The 19,850-nt window shown below is 36.6% G+C and overlaps 1 protein-coding gene across 1 annotated transcript in view; it reads left to right on the plus strand.

Moving 5' to 3' along the window:
• Nucleotides 1-19,850, plus strand: part of RSBN1 (round spermatid basic protein 1) — a 53,081-nt gene that overhangs the window by 16,558 nt on the left and 16,673 nt on the right. The window contains exons 3-4 of the mRNA XM_049880041.1: nucleotides 15,380-15,517; nucleotides 15,804-15,946. Of these exons, the coding sequence (XP_049735998.1) occupies nucleotides 15,380-15,517; nucleotides 15,804-15,946 (281 nt within the window). The remainder of the gene's footprint in view (nucleotides 1-15,379; nucleotides 15,518-15,803; nucleotides 15,947-19,850) is intronic.

Genomic DNA, 19,850 nt, shown 5'->3' on the forward strand with positions numbered 1-19,850 from the left:
ATATTGGTGAAGAATGAGCTTCTTGGATCAAGTAGACACATGAGACTATGTTGGTGTCTCCTATCTGGAGGGGTGATGAGAGGGCAGAGAGGGTCAGAAGCTGGCGGAATGGACACAAAAAGAGAGTGGAGGGAAGGAGTATACTGTCTCAGGGGGAGAGCCATTAGGAATATATAGCAAGGTGTATATAAATTTTTGTATGAGAGACTGACTTGATTGGTAAACTTTCACTTAAAGCACAATAACAATAAAAAAAAAATTCTCAGCAGGGGTTCGAACTGGAACAAACTGGTTCAAAGCTCTAATTCAAACTTGAAAAAGTACTGTCTACTACTTTACAAAATGTTTAAAAATATTACTGGTGGAAATGGCAAATTAAAAAAAAAAATTTTATTGTGCTTTAAGTGAAAGTTTACAAATCAAGTCAGTCTCTGACACAAAAACTTACATACACCTCACTACGTACTCCCAATTGCTCTCCCCCTAATGAGACAGCCCGCTCCCTCCCTCCACTCTTCTTGTGTCCATTTTGCCATCTTCTAACCCCCTTAACCCTCTCATCTCCCATCCAGGGAGGAGATGCCGACATAGTCTCAAGTGTCCACCTGATCCAAGAAGCTCACTCCTCACCCGCATCCCCGTCCAACTTGAAATGGCAAATATTTTTATATGTGTTTTCACCATAACAACAAAGTTAAAAAACATTCCTTTCTTCGTCAGAAACTTTGTTTACTGGTTTTAGTACTGTATTTGCACAGACTTGTTAAGGACCATGTTAACCTCTCTATGCTTCAGTTTTTTTCCAGCAAGAAAATGGAAGGTTTAATCTAAGGTTGGAAGACCAAAAATAAATAAATAAACATACATAAAACAACAACAGCAAAAAAAAAGAATGTTGCCTACAGGATAGTAATATTTTTATATCTCAAAGGAGAAAATTCCCAACATTTAGCTCTAAAAACCATGCTGTCCTGTTTATGGAACTTCTAAAATATTATGTGTTTATCATAATGTCAATTAAGGAATAAAACCAGAAAACCAAAGTCGATTCTGACTCATAGTGACTCTATAGGACAGAGTAGAACTGCCCCATAGAGTTTCCAGGGAGTACCTGGTAGATTCGAACTGCTGACCCTTTGGTTAGCAGCCATAGCACTTAACCACTATGCCACCAGAGTTTCCCAATTAAGAAATAGCTAACAGATTGCAGCTTTAGAAATGTATTTGTTGTGAATACTGCTTCCTGCCTGTATTCGAAGTAGGAAAAAAAAATTTCAATCTCAGCTTGATGCTTCAATTGGTATCAGTTTACCTCATTTGGCATTAGAATATTTGCATTTTATAGTATGTTGAAGGCGTCTTTATAATTGTGTAGAATTATACAAATCTGATTAAGTTTTAAATAATCATTAGCTAAATTATAATTTTGACCAAAAAGTTTCAGTTTTTGTGGACTCTTTAGGCTAGTTAATGAAATAAAATTAGTGTTCACTTACAAATGTTTTTGTCTTAAACATATATACATATACTTTAGGAGTAAACATAATGTATGATTTTTTTAAACTTAGGTGTTATGTCTTGTAATTATTGGCTAATTGAAAACTTTCGAATAGCTTTAAACTTTGAATTGTGATAGCTGTGCAGTAAGTATGCAATCCTTGGCTCTCCCTACCTTATATAAAAATCTGGTAGGGGCAGATCTTCTAAAGGAATTGTTTTTTCTTCTGTTTCCGAATGGTATTAAGTCCAGTGCGTTAGAGTTTAGCAAACTTTAACGTGCATACAGTTCACCTGGGAACCTTGTTAAAATGCACATTTTGATTCTGTAGGTATGGGGTGGGGCTTTATAGTCTGCGTTTCTAACGAGCTTCTTGGTGTTGCTGATGGTGCTGGTCTGTAGAACACACTGGGTAACAAGGCTATAGGCTTTAAACTATACTTGAATTGCAAAAGGAAACAACAAAAAACACTAAAAAATATAGTGACATTAAATGGGGAGTTGTTATAAACATCACCATCTGAGACAGTTTCTCACCTTGCAACAACTATGTAACTGAAGGGGGTTTATGGAAAAAAATAGTGTGTGTATGTGTGTGTTGAGGGGGACGAGGAATTGATGAAAAATGCTTATCTACCATAATAGGATTTTGTTTTCTTTATCTGGCAAATGTACATATATTGAGTTCTGCTTTTTTTGTTTTTTAAATTTCTGTATCTGTATACAATATTGAGATGTATCACTTAGGAGTAAAGCTGTTTGACTTTAAGTAGTAGACTCAAATGGACCAACAATCAGGAAGATGGCACAAGGGCAGGCAGCATTTCTTCTCTTTTACATAAGGTTGCCATTAATCACAGATGACTCAACAACAGCAGAATTCTGCTGTTATTTTTATTACTCTATAAAATGTAATGTTTTATAGGATTGGAGTATTCAGTATTAATGTCTACTGTTCTAGAGAAAATCAGATGTTATTTCCTTATTGTGTGTTGGGGCAAGGCCTAAAATGGGCCTATTAGGTGCTCCCTGATCTTTGATTAATATAATTAACATTTTATAGTGAATTAGTAGATTTAGAGAGTGGAATTAGTAGAGTGGTATGTAGCTTGGGAAACAACTGAGAAACCATTAAAATGTTACACATCAGTGTGTTTTTACTAAGATGTATTGACACAGTGGCTACAGCAATGGGCTCAAATATAGCAACGATTGTGAGGATGGTGCAGGACTAAGCAACATTTTGTTCAGTTATATATAAGGTTGCCAACTCAGTGGCAACTAACAACTACCTAACATGTTTTTATGTAAAAGGAGAATGAATATTTTAAGTAGCTTACTTTTTATAAAGTAAAAATGCATAAAATGGTAGGCTTGTTTTTTTTTTTTCATTCTAAGTACAGCTTATAATAAACTCACTTTGACCCATTCATACTGCTTTTCTGCTGTGTTTTAAAGTAGGAATGCCTTTCTACTCAGAGGTCACAAGGTTAGGAAGATTTCTCGCTAACTTTTTCCTTTATGTTTTTTAAACAACCGGCTGGAAAAGACTTTGTCCTGAAACAGCTCTGTGAGCTTTACTAAAGGCAGAATTGTCCCTGACGACATTATGTCTCCTACTTCCATGTTGGCCTTACATTTTAAAAAAAAACTGTAAAATTTGTATAATATAGTTTGCTATTTTTTTCTAACCATTTTTTATATCAGCAACAATTTTATTTAATAAATTCACAATATAAAATGTAAAAAAAACAAAATAGGTAAGATCCAGAAATTAATCCAGTACTATAAAAGTATTTTTATCGCTTGCCCGGAGACTGAAACAGAGATTTTGAGCTGCATAAGGAGAAACTGAAAAGAACTGAAGGAATAATATTAAGTGGTGTTTTAGGAATTGTAAACTGGGATGTAAAACCCAAAATTAAGGGCTTCTAGATACCTCTTCATATATAGAAATTATTAGAAAATAAGAAAAGGATCTTTTATTCCATATAGTCTCAGATTTATAGATAGAATTTTCATATAATAAAATTCAGCTATTTTAAATGCTGAGTTTGAAGAATTTTGGTGAATATATATAGTCATGCAAGTGCTTGTATTATCAATTTTGTAACATTCCCATCACCCCCAAATGTTCCCTGATACCTCTTAGCAGTTAATCAGGGATCCCAACACTGGGAGCCATGATTGCATTTGTTAGGGCATCCTGTACAACGTTAAATAAAGGTGGTGAGAACAGATATCATTGCTTTTTTTTCCTGATCTTCTTGTTAGGTGCTGTGGAGTTGATCTAGAGTCATAATGACCCCTAGTGACAGAGTAGAACTGCCCCATAGGGTTTTCTAGGCTGTGATCTTTATGGGAGCAGATCAACGGGTATTCTCTCATGTGGCGGGTTCAAATCACCAGCCTTTGGGTTAGCAACTCTGTGCTTAACCGCTGCACCAGTAGGGCTCCTAACGTGAAATGCAAATCAAAAAACACAGTGACATACCACTTCACATCCAATAGGATGGGTATAATAATACTAAAAACAACAACAAATGGGAATGTAAAATGGTACAGCAGCTGTGGAAAACAGTTTGGTGGTTCCTTGAAAAGTTAAACATAGAATTTCCATATGATCCCAGCAATTCCACTCCTAGGTATATACCCACGGGAAATGAAAATGGGGACTAACACATATATTTGTATGCCAGAGTTCATAACAGCATTGTTAACAGTAGCCAGAAGGTGGAAACAATGAAATGTACATCAGCATATGAATGGGAAGTCAAAATGTGATGTGTACATACAATGGAATATTATTCAGCCATAAAGAGAAATGAAGTTCTGATACATGCTATAACCTGGATGAACCTTGAAAGCATTATGCTAAGTGAAATAAGCCAGACATAAAAATAAATATTGTATGATTCCACTTACATGAAATATCGAGAACAGGCAAATTTACTGGAATAAAGTAGATGAAAGGCTACTAGGGACTGGGGTGAGGGTAATATGGGGAGTTATTATTTGATGGAAACCCAGGTGGCATAGTGGTTAAGTGCTACGGCTGCTAGCCAAAGGATCGGCAGTTCGAATCTGCCAGGTGCTCCTTGGAAACTCTGTGGGGCAGTTCTACTCCGTCCTATAGGGTCGCTATGAGTTGGAATCAGCTCGAGGGCACTGGGTGGTATTATTCGATGGGTACAAACTTTATGTTTGGGGTGATGAAAATTTTGAGAATAGTGGCAGTGGTACCCACTTAAAAATGGTTAAATACCAGGGTAGATTATATACTGTGCCACAAACCTTTAAAATGTTTGTAATTGCACAGAGGATCTTCTTGATTACAGTGCAGTTTAATTACATATAACAGAAAGAAACCTGGGAAATCCCCAAGTATATGGACATTAAGCAACATGCTTCTAGTTAACTGGTAAGTCAAAAATAGAAATTCAGTAAAAATAAGATACCTTGAATTAAATAAAAACACCATATCAAAATTTATGGAACGCAGCTAAGGAAGACTTGGAAGGAAATTTATAGCTTTACATGCTTATAATAGGAAGGGAGAAAGGCATAAAAATATAAGATAATCGGAAAAGAAAAATAAACTAAACCCAGTGCAAGTTGAATGGAGATAATAAAGATCAGAGCAGAAATCAATAAAATAGAGAAAAATCAATGAAAACAAAGAGTAAATCTTTGAAAAGATCAACAAAATTGACAACTTTAGCTAGAATGATAAGTCAAAAGAGAAGGCACAAATTACAAGTATCAGGAATGAAAGGGAGCCTTCACTACAGGTGATAACAAACATTAAAACAAAAATAAGGAAATATTATGAATAACATGTTGAAAAATATTATAACTTAAATGGAAAATACCTTGAAAGACACAAATACCAAAACCTACTTCAGAAGGAATAGACTATTCCCAAACAAATTCATTAATAACCTTCCCACAAAGAAAAGTATAACCTAGATTGTCCCACTGATGAATTCTATCAAACATTTAAAGAAAAAACACCACCAATCCTATACCTCCTCTTTTAGAAATAGAAGAGCAAAAAGTACTCTATCAAACATTTAAAGAAAAAACACCACCAATCCTGTACATCCTCTTTCAGAAAATAGAAGAGGAAAAAGTACTTATAAACTCATTTTTTGAAGCCAGTATTACCCTAATACTAAAGCCAGATAAAGACATCACAAGGAAAGAAAATTATGGACCAAATAGCCTTTATGAACATAGATATGAAAACATTTAGCAAATCACCTCTAGCAATATACAAGGATTTAATGTCTGAAAATCAGTGCAATATATCATATAAATTGAAGAAGAGGAAAAATGATAGGATTATTTCAGTAGCTCCAGAAAAAATTAATGAATTCAACACTCATTCATGATGAAACTCTGAAAAAACAAGAGAAAAGAATTTCTTTAACCTGGTGAAGGGTATTTATAACCTACTACAGATAATACCATACTGAATGGTGAAATGTTGAATTATTTCTCCATAAGATCAGGAAAAGGAACCCTGGTGGTGCAGTGATTAAGCTCTCAGCTTCTAATTGAAAGGTTGGCAGTTCGAACCCACCCAGTGGCTCTGTGAGGAAAAGATGTGGTAGTCTGCTTCTGTGAAGATTACAGCCTTGGAAACCCTATGGGGGAAGTTCTGCTCATCCTTTAGGGTCACTATGAGTTGGAATTGACCTTTACCAGTATTCTTTATTTCTTCATGTAGCTCTCACATACTCACTAGTGACCTTTCATTTCAGCCTGAAGGACTCCCTTTAGCATTTTTGTAGGGTAGGTGTGCTAGTAACAAGCTCCCTTAGGTTTTATATTTTTTAATCTTGGCGTGTCTTAATTTCTCCTTAATTCTTGAAGGATAGTTTTGCTGGATATGGAATTTTTGCTTGACAGTTTGTTTGTTTTCCTCCCAGCATTTTAAATGTATCATCCTACTGCCTTCTGGCGTTTGTGATTCCTGATGAAGATTCAACCATTAATCTTATTGAGGATCCCTTGTAGGTGATGTGTCACTTCTCTCTTGCTGCTTTCAAAATTCTCCCTTTGTCTTTTGGCAGTGTTTCAGTGTGGATCTCTTTGAGTTTATCCTGTTTGGAATTTGTTGAGCTGCTTGAATGTGTAGATTCACGTCTGTCATTAAATCCGGAAAGCTTTTGACAACTATTTCTTCATATATTCTTTTCCTTTTTCTCTACCTTCTCCTGGGACTCCCAGAATGTGTATGTTGGTCCACTTGATGGTATCCCACAGGTTCCTTAGGCTCTGTTCACTTTTCTTCATTCTTTTGTCTTTCTGCATCTCAGGCTGGATAACTTTACTTGTTCAGTTTTCAAGTTTGCTGATTATTTGCTGAAATATGCTGTTGGATCTCTCTAATGGATTTTTTTGTTTCAGTTACATATTTTTCAGTTCCAGAATTTCTGTTTGGTTCCTTTTTATAATTTCTAACTCTTTACTGATATTTTCATTTTGTTAATACATTGTTTTCCTGTTTTTCCTTAGTTTTTTGGCCATGATTTCCTTTAGCTGTCTGAGTATATCTAAGACAGTTGATTTAAAGTGTTTGCCCAGTACATACAGTGCTGCACTTCCTCAGGGATGGTTTCTGTCAGTTTTTTTTTTTTCTCCTTTGAATGGGCAACACTTTGTGTGTGTGTACACTTTGTGTCTAGCCTTCTGAAAGCCAGACATTTGAATATCATGATGTCCTAACTCTGGGAATCAGTTTCTTTCTCTTCCCCAGAATTTGCTGGCCTTGATTGTTGAATGCTTAGCTTGTATCCGGCCAGTGTTTTGACTTAAACTTTCTTCAACACCAGGATCTTAAAAAGAAAACAAACACAAAAACAAAACGCCTCTCCCAGTCTTTGTGGGTTGGCTCTGAGCTGCTGGGAGCATTCTTTAGTAGTTAGTCAGGCCATTTATGATTCTGTCTCAACATTTACTTCCTTGTTACACCTAACCTGAGGATGAGCCATTGGTGAAAGAAAGCTTAGGGTTTTCTCAGGTCTTTTCTGAGAATGTGTCCCATCTTGGGCATGCACACATAGTTTTCTAAATTTCCCAGTATATACAAGTTCTTTTGAATACCCTAATTTTCCAAAGAAATTCTCTCCCCAGCTTTTCCTCTCAGGCTGTGTTCTGTCAGGTGGTCTGCTGTATATCTCAAACAATCTTTTGCCCCAGGTGGCTATAGGTTTTTTGACCACCTTGTAACATTTTCAGGCAGTGGTTATCCCTTTTCTGTTCTGAGTGGGTTCTAAGGTGAAACAGAGGAGCCCTTTTCATCAGCCCTTGAGGTAGATCACAGAAAGGTGAGAACATTAACACAATAATGTGCAAATAAGGTCTGTTCTGCCTCTTCTGGAATGAAAGACCAGGGTTCAGCACTGGGAATGTGAGCTGTGATCTTCAAACCAGCTGTCAGGCTGTAGAGGGAATGGGTCATGGACAAGTAAAAAAGCTACCAAGCTTTCCTACTGGTTTTAAGTTGCCTTTTTCTTGATTTAGCCCTTTTTTGGCTGTTATAAACCTTTGTTTTCTAGAATTCTGACAAAGTTGTTTCTGATAGTTTCTGCTTGTGTTTTCAGTGTTTTTGTGGAGTGACGGGAGTTTGGAGCTGCCTGTTCTACTATTTTGCTGATGCCACTTGCCAGTAAACAAAAAACAGTAGCATCACTTTTTTCCGGTTTATGGTCTCAGGAGCTACAGCTGCTAACCAAAAGGTTGGCAGTTCGAATCCACCAGGCACTCATTGGAAACCCTGTAGTGCAGTTCTACTCTGTCCTTTAGGGTCACTATGAGTTGGAATCGACTTGATAGCAACGGGTTTGGTTTTTTTTGGTTTATCTCCCTCCAACACTTCCATCACTTGTTTCCTACTGTACGATGCCTTCGATACATAAACCTTGGGAAGTGGTAGAACTCAATTTGTTCTTTGCTTTTTGGTGCCATTTCCAGGTTAGAGTTTCTCAAACATTAGGTCCTAATAATAATCTAGGGCTTACATTTCAAAATACATATTAGAATCTCAGGTTCCTCTCCTGGAAATTCTGATTCATCAGGTCTGGAGTGAGGTGTGAGACCTGTATTTTAAACAAGTATTCCAAATGATTCAATTGTCACAATACGGGAAATGTATGACACACTGCTTTAAACCATGTAGCATCTACCATTACTCTGATTCCTTTCTTTTGAAGTACATTTGACCTGAAGATGCCATCTCTTAGAATTTTATAGAATCATAAACTAAAGGATCTTAGAGATAATCTCATCTGGTCACACAGGGGTTAAGCACTTGGCTGCTCTGTGAGAGAAAAATGTGGCAGTCTGCTTCCATAAGGATTTACAGCCTTGGAAACCCTACAGGGTCGCTGTAAGTTGAAATAAACTTTACGGCAGTGGGTTTGGTTTTGGTTTAACTTCTTCATAGTGCAAAATTTAAAAACAATAATTTTTAGATAGGTGATTGTTCAGTAGCTTGTCTCTTCGTAAGGTTTTGTAAGGCTTATGTTAGTCTAAGAAACCACTTCATCTTTTTCCCATTCCTTCCTGCTAAAATAGAGAAGATATCCCACTTCCTCCTCACAGGCTGATTCCTTCTACCTGTGTTCTGGATTGCATTCTTCAGCCTGCTTAGTATCTTATGTCAGTTATGTACCACCACTCCTCCAAATGTATATCTTTAATCTTCTCTTCCTCATTCCCATATAAGGAAAAGTATAAATTATACTAAGTGAATTCCTGCTCTATATGTTTTCTTCAATTTTTAAAAAAGAAATAATAAACTTTTCCTTTCTCCCCAGAAGTAAATCTTTATCTTGAATTTGTGGTTTATCATTTCCAAGCATCTTTTAATATTTCACTACCTATGTATAAACACATAAAAAATATACAACTGTTTTGTGTTGTAAAACTTTATAAATAGCCTATTGCATGTATCATTCTGCAGCTTGCATTAGTTCAGCATTCTTTTTGAGAATTATGTTGATACATGTAAGTAGTTGATTTGTTTTGAAATTTTGTTATTGAGAATATACATAGGAAAAAATATATCAATTCAAGTTTCTGCATGTACAATTCAGTGACATTGATTACATTCTTTGTAGTTCCTTCATTTTAACCACTAATTCAGTGTGTGGCTATGTAACTATTTATTGTCCCGTTTTGTACATTTATGTTGTTTCCAGTTTTATAATGTTAGTGTATTGCAGTAAGCATATATGTAGGTATCTGTTTATCCACATATATATTCTGGGACTTTTTCTCCTATTCCTGGATTCCCTGACTATCCTGTTGCCTCAATTCAGTGGCTCACATGTCAGAAAAAGTCTTTCTTCCACCCTTATATTTGACTGGTAGTTTAGATAGGTATGGAATTCTAGGTTGAAGGTAATTTTCCTTCAGTTTTATGAAGGAATTGCTCCACTTCCTTTTAGATTTAAGTATTGCTATTGAGAAATCCAATGTCATAATAATTGTTGATCCTTTTTGGATATCCTATTTTTTTCTCTCTGGAAGCTTTTAAAACCTTCTCTTTATTGCAGAATTTTAGGATACCAAGATAACGTGCCTGGAGATGGGTTGCTGTCGTCATCTTTTTTTTTTTTTATTTACTATGAAATATTTCAGACATACAAAGAGGTATGAGGAATAATAACAAGCACCTGTGTTTTTACCACCTGGCCCCAAAATAAAACATTATCAATGTAGTCAAAGCCCTCTTTAAATCTCATATCTCGTTGGCGTGAGTCTTTTTACATTCACTGATGTGTATTTAGGCCTTTTAAATATGGAAACTCATGACCTTCAGTTAGAATTAGTTTTCCTGTATTATTTCTTTGTTAATTTCCTTCTCTTAGTTTTCACTGTTCTTTCTTTTTTGTTAATTGGATTCTAGACTTATTGATTGAACCTCCAATTTTCGTATCTTTCCTCTTGTATTATATTTTTCTTTATCTTTTTGTTCTACTTTCTGGGAGATTTAACTATCTTCTGTTCAATTTATTTCAGCTATAATGTTTTGAAATTAAGAGCTTGTTCTCTGTTCTTTTTTTGTAACTGCTATTATTGTTTCATGAATGCAACATTTTCTTTCATCTCTGTTATTTATACTTGTTTTGAAATTTTCTTTTATTCTCTGAGTTGTCTGTTTCATTCAAGTTCTCATTTATTCTAGTCTGATGGTCTGTTCATATTTAAACATGAGTCAGTATAAAACTGATTAGAAACTCTGTAAACACATAGCTTATCAGTTGATGACTGTGTAGGAATCTGGTCATATCATAGGGAGAAAAGCCCGAGATACAAACATTTGGAAATCTTTCTTCTGGGGCTTTTAATTTCTACAGCTTAGAATCCACCAATTTTTTATGCCGGTGGTGTTAAGTTGGTTATACCCCTGCCTGCTAGAATTCTCAAGAGTTCAGCTATGGAAGTGGGTAGGTGATTTCATTGGAAATATACGGAATTTTATTTGAATCTTCTGTTCTAAGTATAACAGCTCTCTCCCAACACTTGTGCCTTATTTCTTTGTATCTATAATCTTTTTGGTTTCCCTCTGTCCACAAAATAGGGTACAAACAGGAGTATGGGGTGAGGAAATGGAAGGTTAAGAGGAGGGGTCTGCTGATCTTTATGCACATTTAAACCCATCTCCTTTGTTTTCATTTCCATGCTTTATTCCCCACTTTCTGTGATAACTTGGCCTTTCTGTGGTTCTGTAGCATAAAGTGGAGTCCCTGGGTGGTGCAAACAGTTAACATGTTTGGCTGCTAACTGAAAGGTTGCAGGTTTGAGTCCACTGAGAGGCCTCTCAGAAGAAAGATCTGATGATCTACTTCTGAAAGATAAGCCACTGGAAATCATATGGAGTACAGTTTTCTACTCTGACACACATGAGTTGGAATTGACTTGATGGCAGCTGGTTTAGTTTTTTTTATTAAGTGTGTTAAGTCTTGAGCTGTGGGCACCTTAAATATGTACTGATCTTAAATCAGTGACTGTGGCTAGGGGAATGACATGTGCCGGTTGGCTTAAGCCAGAAATTATCATTGTGGCAAAGGAGATGGATGGGAATACTTTGATTGGCTTAAACCAGTCAGGGAGACTGCATTTGGAGGGGGAAATATGTGGTCATTCTGTCAAAACGGCATGGCTGGCATGCAGTGGTGAGGGTAAAATAGATACTGAGAGGCATAGAGAGCATCTTTCTCCTGCAGAGCAGCTGGTGAGTTTGAACTGCTGTCATTTTTGGTTAGCAGCTGAGCACTTTAACCACTGTGCCATGGAAGAAAGATCTGGCAGCCTGCTTCTATAAAGATTTACAGCCTTGGAAACCCTATGGGGGAGTTCTACTCTGTCCTATAGGGTTACTGTGAGACAGAATCAACTCAACTCAATAGCAGTGGATAGATTTAAGAGCACTGGCTAGAGGAAGACCTCATATAAGAAAGTTTGTAGTTATGGTGGTGGCTTTTTTGATGGCAACTGTCTGTATGCTGAAAGGAAGATAGACAGTAGTTATGGAAAAAAACCAAAAATACCAAACCCACTGCTGTCGAGTTGATTCAGACTCATAGTGACCCTGTAGGACAGAATAGAATTGCCCCATAGACTTTCCAAAGAGCGCCTGGCAGATTCGAACTGCCGACCTTTTGGTTAGCAGATGTAGCACTTAACCAGTACCCCACCAGGGTTTCCAGTAGTTGTGGAGATGTGATAATTGATATAGCAAGGTCTGAGAGTCTCAGGATAGAGGGACATGACAACTCAAGCCCAGGTGGAAGAATTAACCTTGGACTAGAGGAGATTACTACTTTCCTTTAAATGAGAGGGAAAGAGCTAAGTGTATGTTGAGGGTGTGGGGACAATGAGGTAGGTTACTGAGGGAACTCTGACCTGATTGACTTCATTTTTCTTAGAGAACATAGAAGCTATATGGTGAATGTAAAGAAGATAGAACAGAAAATATGAAAAGTGCTTTGGGTTATTGGAAAGCAAACCGAGTAGACATGCAGGAGATTCCAACAGAAATTGGAAAGAAATTCTTGGTGGCACTAGTACACAACTTAGGTGTTTTTTCTTGCTCCTTCCCCCTAGCAGTGTGTAGCAGTGTCTGTATAGGACGAGGTATGACTGATGGTTAGGATGCTTCAGGCTTGGGGGTTACAGGCAGGGCTGGTGGAGGGACTAGGATGGAGCATGAGAGTGTTCATGAGAAAGGAATAAACCATGAGGTCTAGGTGGATATGCAAGGAAGTGAAAGCAGGAGGGGGCTGGTATTGAAAGAAAAATACTAATTAAAGGAAATCAGGTTTAGTGTAAGTAAAGGAATGAAAGCAGGAAGGTTGTGGTTTTCTAATAAGGCCCTCTTCCAGCTAGTCCAATTTAGCTAGTCTTTTTCAATTAGGCCTTGTACATTTCAGCTTTCAAAATCAATAAATACTGAAGTATATTTATTTACTTGATGGCTCTTTTGTCACTAACTAAAACTTGAATATTGGTAATTCTTTAGCACTCCTGGATACAACATTGGTATTCATCATAATTCCCATAAAGGTGTGAACCTGAAGAGCCTCATAGGATGAGAAATATTTTTACACACAGCTTTTCTTTGTGTATAGATGAAGATAACCATGTTGGCCTAGACAGAATTATGAGATCATCGAAGTTTGCTATCTTTCATGGTTGTGGCTCACCCTCTCTTTTTTCTCTTCTTCCCTCTGTCCCCGTTTTGAGGTTTACTTTCTCTTTCCAAATAGGAAGAATATTTTATACTTAACTCATGTCAGATATTAACTATGCTAGGTATTTGCGTTTTTAAATTGTCTTTAAGTTCAGTGCTGTTGAATTCAGTACTTGAATTAGGTCAGACTTGGAGTAATGTCAAATAAAATATTAATTTAATCTCACTTTGTTCAAAATATAAAGTAATGTGAATTCCTTTAAGTTAATAATGTATTAAGAGTTACATAATTGGAAAGCCAGCAGGCCAAGTAAATTAAAAACTGCTGCTTGGCATTGTAATTCTTCAGGATTGGTCTTAAGGAGATTTAAATTATGCTGGGCGTTCAGAACATTCCTCCCATAAAATGGTATACCAATATAGATAAAAAGTTTTTTTTTTTTTTTTTTTGGTAAAAGAATTTCTGATAATTGAGCATGGGTAGGGGAGGTGTTTGGGGGAGACTGACATTTCTTATTACCCATGAAAGTGTATGATTCCTAGAACTGGTACTGAAGGTTAAATCTGCTTTAGTTGTTTTAGGGTGTTTTAGCTCAGAGAGGTTAGAATGGCATTTCCTTTCTTTCCTTTTATGACTATACCCAATGATCATCTTCTTTCTGTTGCTACCGCCCATGACTTTTTATGGCATGATCATATAAATATATGGAAGGTAATTCGTACAGATGTATGCAAGGTAATTCTGGCCTGGATGGTTGTTGGTTAAGAATCACCTAAGGTGTCTTGGGGGAGAATTTGTAAGGAGTTAAGAACCATCTCCTATTTGAAAACAAGATCTAAGATCTTTTTTTTTTTTTTCCTCCTGTTGATGTGTTTATGTGCAGAGGTGATGTTAAATTGTCTATGGAAAAGGATACAGTAGGTTGATTTTTGAAAATGCCAGAGAACTAATATTGGAGAATTGTGTAAGAAATACTAGATCGTCATTTATGTATACTGCTATCTAAGCAAAATAAGCAGCAACAATTGATTATTTAGAAATTTGTTTTGAATGTTTAGTAGAGTGCCACCTTGTAAACATACAACTATGTGTTATGGTGTTCAATTTAATCTGTACCTTAACGGGGGTAGAAAATGCTGGGTAACTGATCTGAGGTAGAAATCCAGGTTAGAATCCAACATTTTTAGTCTTGTCACCTGTATGCACGGATTCTATCTCTTGCTTGAGAAACATTCATTCTAAATTGGAGCGTAAGAGTATAAAATAAGAGTATACAATGAAATGACTAGAGGAATAATATCAGATTATATGGAATCAATTTGTACATACCATTTGAATGCTAGATAGGATGACTTGGGCTACAGATTTGTATAGGAAATGCTGTAAATCCACTAACGAATTGATACAAGTAAAATGTATGTGTGCGCACAGGTAACATTAGACTTCAAAAAAGTGAAAGATAAGGAGGATGATCAGGAAGGCTTCTGGAAGAAAAGAAGACTTGAACTGATCTTTGAAAGTGGGTAAGATTTAGATTGACAGAAAATCGGACGTTCGAAAGGGAGCAGTTTCAAGAGAAAAATCATTGGAGGTAGAAATAAGTTTGGTATGAGTTGGGTAAAGAAAAAGACCACCCTGCTCAGGATGTAGGCTCTTCTGTGGAACTAATGGCAGAGGGAGTTTGATAATGGGGCCAGTTGATCTATAGCCTTTATATATGCCAGCCTGGTGTCTGGTGTGAAGACTTTCAAGCTAGGGAGGACCAAATGAATGTGCAAGATTAATCTATGGTGTTTTTTACCCTCATCCTGTCAATTGCACTATTTATTTACTATTCAGGGTTTTTTTTCCTAAATATCACTCTAAAGTGTTTACAAAGTTCAAAAGCCATCATTCTTAGAGAAGCTTAAGTATATGTTAATGTTTTCAGTATTTCTTTGAAGTACTGGAATTGTAGGCTATGTTACACATTGAAATTGCTATTTGTGGCACATATTGTATTATATTTGTCAGTGTGCTTAGGTGCCTCTGTAACTTTGACTTTATCCAAGGTGCTGACCATTGAGTTCTTTGTATGTAGAAGAAATAGCAACATTGGAAATACCCTATTCTAACTCTTTAATTATGTTATACTGTACTTGAGTTGTTTTTCCCCCCTTTTGTTTTTTCTCAGGTGAACAGGACATACTGCTGTGGCACCTACCGAGCAGGTCCTATGCGGCAGATAAGTCTTGTTGGAGCAGTAGATGAAGAAGTTGGCGATTATTTCCCAGAGTTCCTTGATATGTTAGAAGAATCACCATTTCTGAAAGTGAGTGTTGAGATTATTGAAATCTTGATTATTAAGAGGACAATCTTGCATTAAAGAATATTAAGTTAATCTTGCCTGTTAAAATGTATCTAGTGTTTTGAATAGAAATGTGTATAAAATGATTGGTACAAAGGACTTAACCTCAGTTATTCTTTTTTTTGTAAATCGCTGTGTAATACAGCATTTATTTCTTTATACATGCACACACAACCTTTTTTGGTATGGGATAACTTGTAAATAGTCTGGAAAATATTTTTAAAATGTAACTCATTCATCTGATTTCTAGATGACTTTGCCCTGGGGTACACTTTCCAGCCTCCGACTCCAGTGTAGGTCCCAGAGTGATGATGGGCCTATAATGTGGGTAAGGCCAGGAGAGCAGATGATCCCTACAGCAGATATGCCAAAGTCACCCTTCAAAAGACGACGGTAAACATTTATTCTTTTCAAATAAGTAAAAGCACTTTTTAAAAAAATTGATTGCTTACAAAAAAATGATTAAGACTCAAGTACAGTTTAAAAACCATTTGTCCAAATTAAGAGCTTCCTTCAGTTTTCTTCCAGTGCTTCGTTCCTTAATCTAGTCCACTCATTACACAGTCATCAGAGTTCTTCTAAAGACATTTAATTTTTACTTCTTTTCTTAAAACCTGGTTCCTAACTGCCCGCAAGATACAAGAACAAACTCCTTCTTAGTGTGGTCTATAGGAATCTTTTATAATCTGGCCCCAGCAGTACCTCTTCTAGATGTATCTGCTTCTAGGCCCCTCCAGCAAAGCAGAATTGTGTTTCTAAACCATGGTGCTACACAGCTCTGTGCTTTAGCACTGTTCTTTTTACTTAGAATGGCATCTTCTCTCCTACCCTCCTTTCTACCTGACAAACTCTTTATTTTTATTGTGCTTTAGGTGAAAGCTTATAGCTCAATTTCTCATACAAACATTTATACACATATTGTTATGTGACCCTAGTTGCAATCCCTGTAGTGTGACGGCACATTCCCCATTTCCACCCTGGGTTACCCGTGTCCGTTCAGCCAGCTCCAGTCCCTTTCTGCCTTCTCATCTCGCCTCCGGGTAGGAGCTGCCAATTTAGTCTTACGTGTCTACTTGAGCTAAGAAGCACACACTTCATGAGTATTATTTTATGTTTTATAGTCCAGTCTAATCTTTTACCTGACAAACTCTTAATAAATCTTCAAAGCTAGGATGTCACCTCACTTGTGAAGCCTTTCTTCATTCCTTTAGACAATTAATTGTTCCCTTCTCTCTGCTCCTACAACCTTCTGTTCATTATTGATCTGTTTACATGTTTTTGTTTTCCATTAGATTTTGAGCTCCTTGAGGAGAACCTCTGTGTTTTATTCATCTCTGTCTTCATGACACATAGTAGGTTATCAGTGTTTGCTGGATGGGACCAGTAATGTATTCCCCCATATTGCAAGGCTTTAATAATTCATATTAAGCTAATGTGTGTTGTGTTTCAGACACACAAAACAAATGTAGATTAACTCTAGTGCTGTGAAAACTCATTTAGTGAAACTGAAAATGATTTATATTTGCGTAGACTATGGAAAGAGCAAGGAGCCCTGGTGGCGCAGTGGTTAAGAGTTTAGCTGCTAACCAAAAGGTCGGTGGTTTGAACCCCCCAGCTGCTCTGTAGGAGAAAGATGTGGTAGTCTGCATCTGTAAAGATTACAGCTTTGGAAACCCTGTAGTGCAGTTGTATTTTGTCCCATAGGGTTGCTATGAGTCAGAATCGATTCTATAGCAATGGGTTTGGGCATGGAAAAAGCAACCCAAAATAACTCCAAGAAGTGAGCTCTAATGGACTAGTCTAGACCTTACCTTAAAGCTCATAGGAAAATGATACTTCAGCTAAGTGCTGAAATAATCTTAGTTACACTTGATTCTGCCCAGTGCACCTCATGGGCAGCACACCTTGTCTTTGAGAGGCTTGTGCATTGCTGTGATGTTGAACAGGTTTTAGTAGAGCTTCCAGACTAAGATGGACTAGGAAGAAAGGCCTGGTAATCTACCTTCAAAAATCAGCCATTGAAAACCCTATGGATCACAACAGTCTGATCTGCAAGTGGTTATGGGGCTAGGGTGGGACTGGGCAGCATTTGTGCATGGGGTTGCCATGAGTCAGGAGCCAACTCAGTGTTGGCTATCAACAACAGCAACACTTGAGATGATGCCTGAAAATACTCTGTAAATACTAATTTGAATGCAGGGCAGCGGCATGGTAAAAGCCGGCAGTTGATTGCATTTCTGCATAGCGGTTATATACATGATGATAATGAATCTTGAAATTATACTAAATAAGTATTATATGCATTTTTTATTCTATAATCTTTCCAAAAAAGCAATCAGAATACAAAAGAGTAAAAAAGTCATAATTCCACCCATTTAGGTTTATTAACGTTTCAGAGTTTAGTCCATATATATTTATATTTAAGGATTTTTGTACAAAAAAAGAATTCTTTCCATGATGTCTATTTTTAGACTTGGGTCCCCCTCCCTTAGGTTTATTTTTGTTACATCATATGCAGCTATATCATCATTTCTAAGTGATTACGTAGTTTTTGCTATATGGCTGTATCAAAATTTATTTTACCAGCTCTTTATTAGTGTAAATTGTTTTCAGTTTTTCAGTATAAATAGCATTTTGACAGTGGTGTGCTGGAGCCAGCTTGTACCAGCTCACAAGAGCCATTATTAGCATCACTTCTCTATTGCACATTGAGTGATACCATATTGGTAGCTTGAAATCAGCCATGTTGGGAGTATTTATACTACATAAATCAGCCACTACTGCCCCAAGCCTGTTGGTACACATGCACCGGCATACCACTGATTGTAGATGAATGGATGATTGCAGAGGTGGATAGGTGGATAGATGGATGAATGAATGTATGGTTCGTTGGTTTGTTGGATATATATATCTTTGTGCAGATGTGTGTTTATTAGTAGAAATTCCCAAAAGTAGAATTACTGGCTCAAAGTATACACATTTTGAATTGGAACTCCAGAAATATACCAATTTATACTCCTACCGACATAATAAGACAATGTCCTTTTCTCCCTATCCTCCATTCTTTTTAATCTGTATTGATGTAGTTGGATAAAAATCTTTTCTCATTTTAATTTGCTGTTTTTTTTCCCAGAGGTTTGTATTTCTTTTTAATGATGCTGTTTAATTTTATGCATATTTCTATTGGGATGTTTTTCATTCATAAGAACTTCCTGTATGACTATTAACTTTTTTTTCCTTATATTGCAAGGTTTACTCTTCTTTGTTTTCTTTTAGCTTCAGTGTTTTGTTTTTTCCCTTTGTTCACAGAATTTTTTGTTTATATGTACTTAAATCTATCAATCCTTTCTTCTGAGATTTTTTCTTTAGTAGCAGGCTTAGGCCTTCCCTCCTTGAGGATTATAAAATGTTTGCCTACATTTTCTCCTAGTTAATCTGTGATTTCAGCATTTACATATTTAATCTACCTAGAATTGGTTTTAGCATATATATATATATAGATTTAACATTTTTTCCCAAGTAGTTAACCAGCTGTACCAACATCCTTTATTCATTAATCTATTTTTTCTCTACTGATCTGAGACGCCATCAAATTTTATTTCTGTTGGGATTAAATATTCTTCAGTGAGGTGTTCAAAAGCACTTTGAATTAGAATGATATCTCTTAAATAGGGTTTTGATGGACGAATCACAATTTAAACACTAGTTTCATCTTGTTGCTGAAAATGGTGGAGTCAGCCTGAGAAGCTGTCCGTTTAAGGAGGGTCCTGTTAATGAAGATGATCTTTGCATTTACCAACTCTAAAATCACTGGCGAAGAATATTGAATATACCGTGGACTGCCAAAAGAACGAACCAATCTGTCTTGGAAGAAGTGCGGCCAGAATGCTCCTTAGAGGCAAGGATGGTGAAACTGCGTCTTACTTACTTTGGACATGTTGTCAGGAGGGATCAGTCCCTGGAGAAGGACATCATGCTTGGCAGAGTACTGGGTTAGCGGAAAAGAGGAAGACCCTCAACGAGGTGGATTGACACAGTGGCTGCAACAATGAGCTCAAACATAACAACGATTGTAAGGATGGCGCAGGACCGGGCATTGTTTTGTTCTGTTGTGCATAGGGTCGCTATGAGTTGGAACCGACTCGATGGCACCTAACAACAACAACAAAATCGCTGGTGTTTTAAGCTGAAGTAATACATGGGCAGGGTTTAAAAAAAAATTAAATAGTACTATAGGGCTTATAATGAAAAATCTCGTCCACTTCTTTTTCCCAGAGACACATTTTTACCAAAGGGA

This window comes from Elephas maximus, chromosome 3 (genome assembly GCF_024166365.1).
Source record: "Elephas maximus indicus isolate mEleMax1 chromosome 3, mEleMax1 primary haplotype, whole genome shotgun sequence".
In the NCBI taxonomy this organism is placed as follows: Eukaryota; Metazoa; Chordata; class Mammalia; order Proboscidea; family Elephantidae; genus Elephas; species Elephas maximus.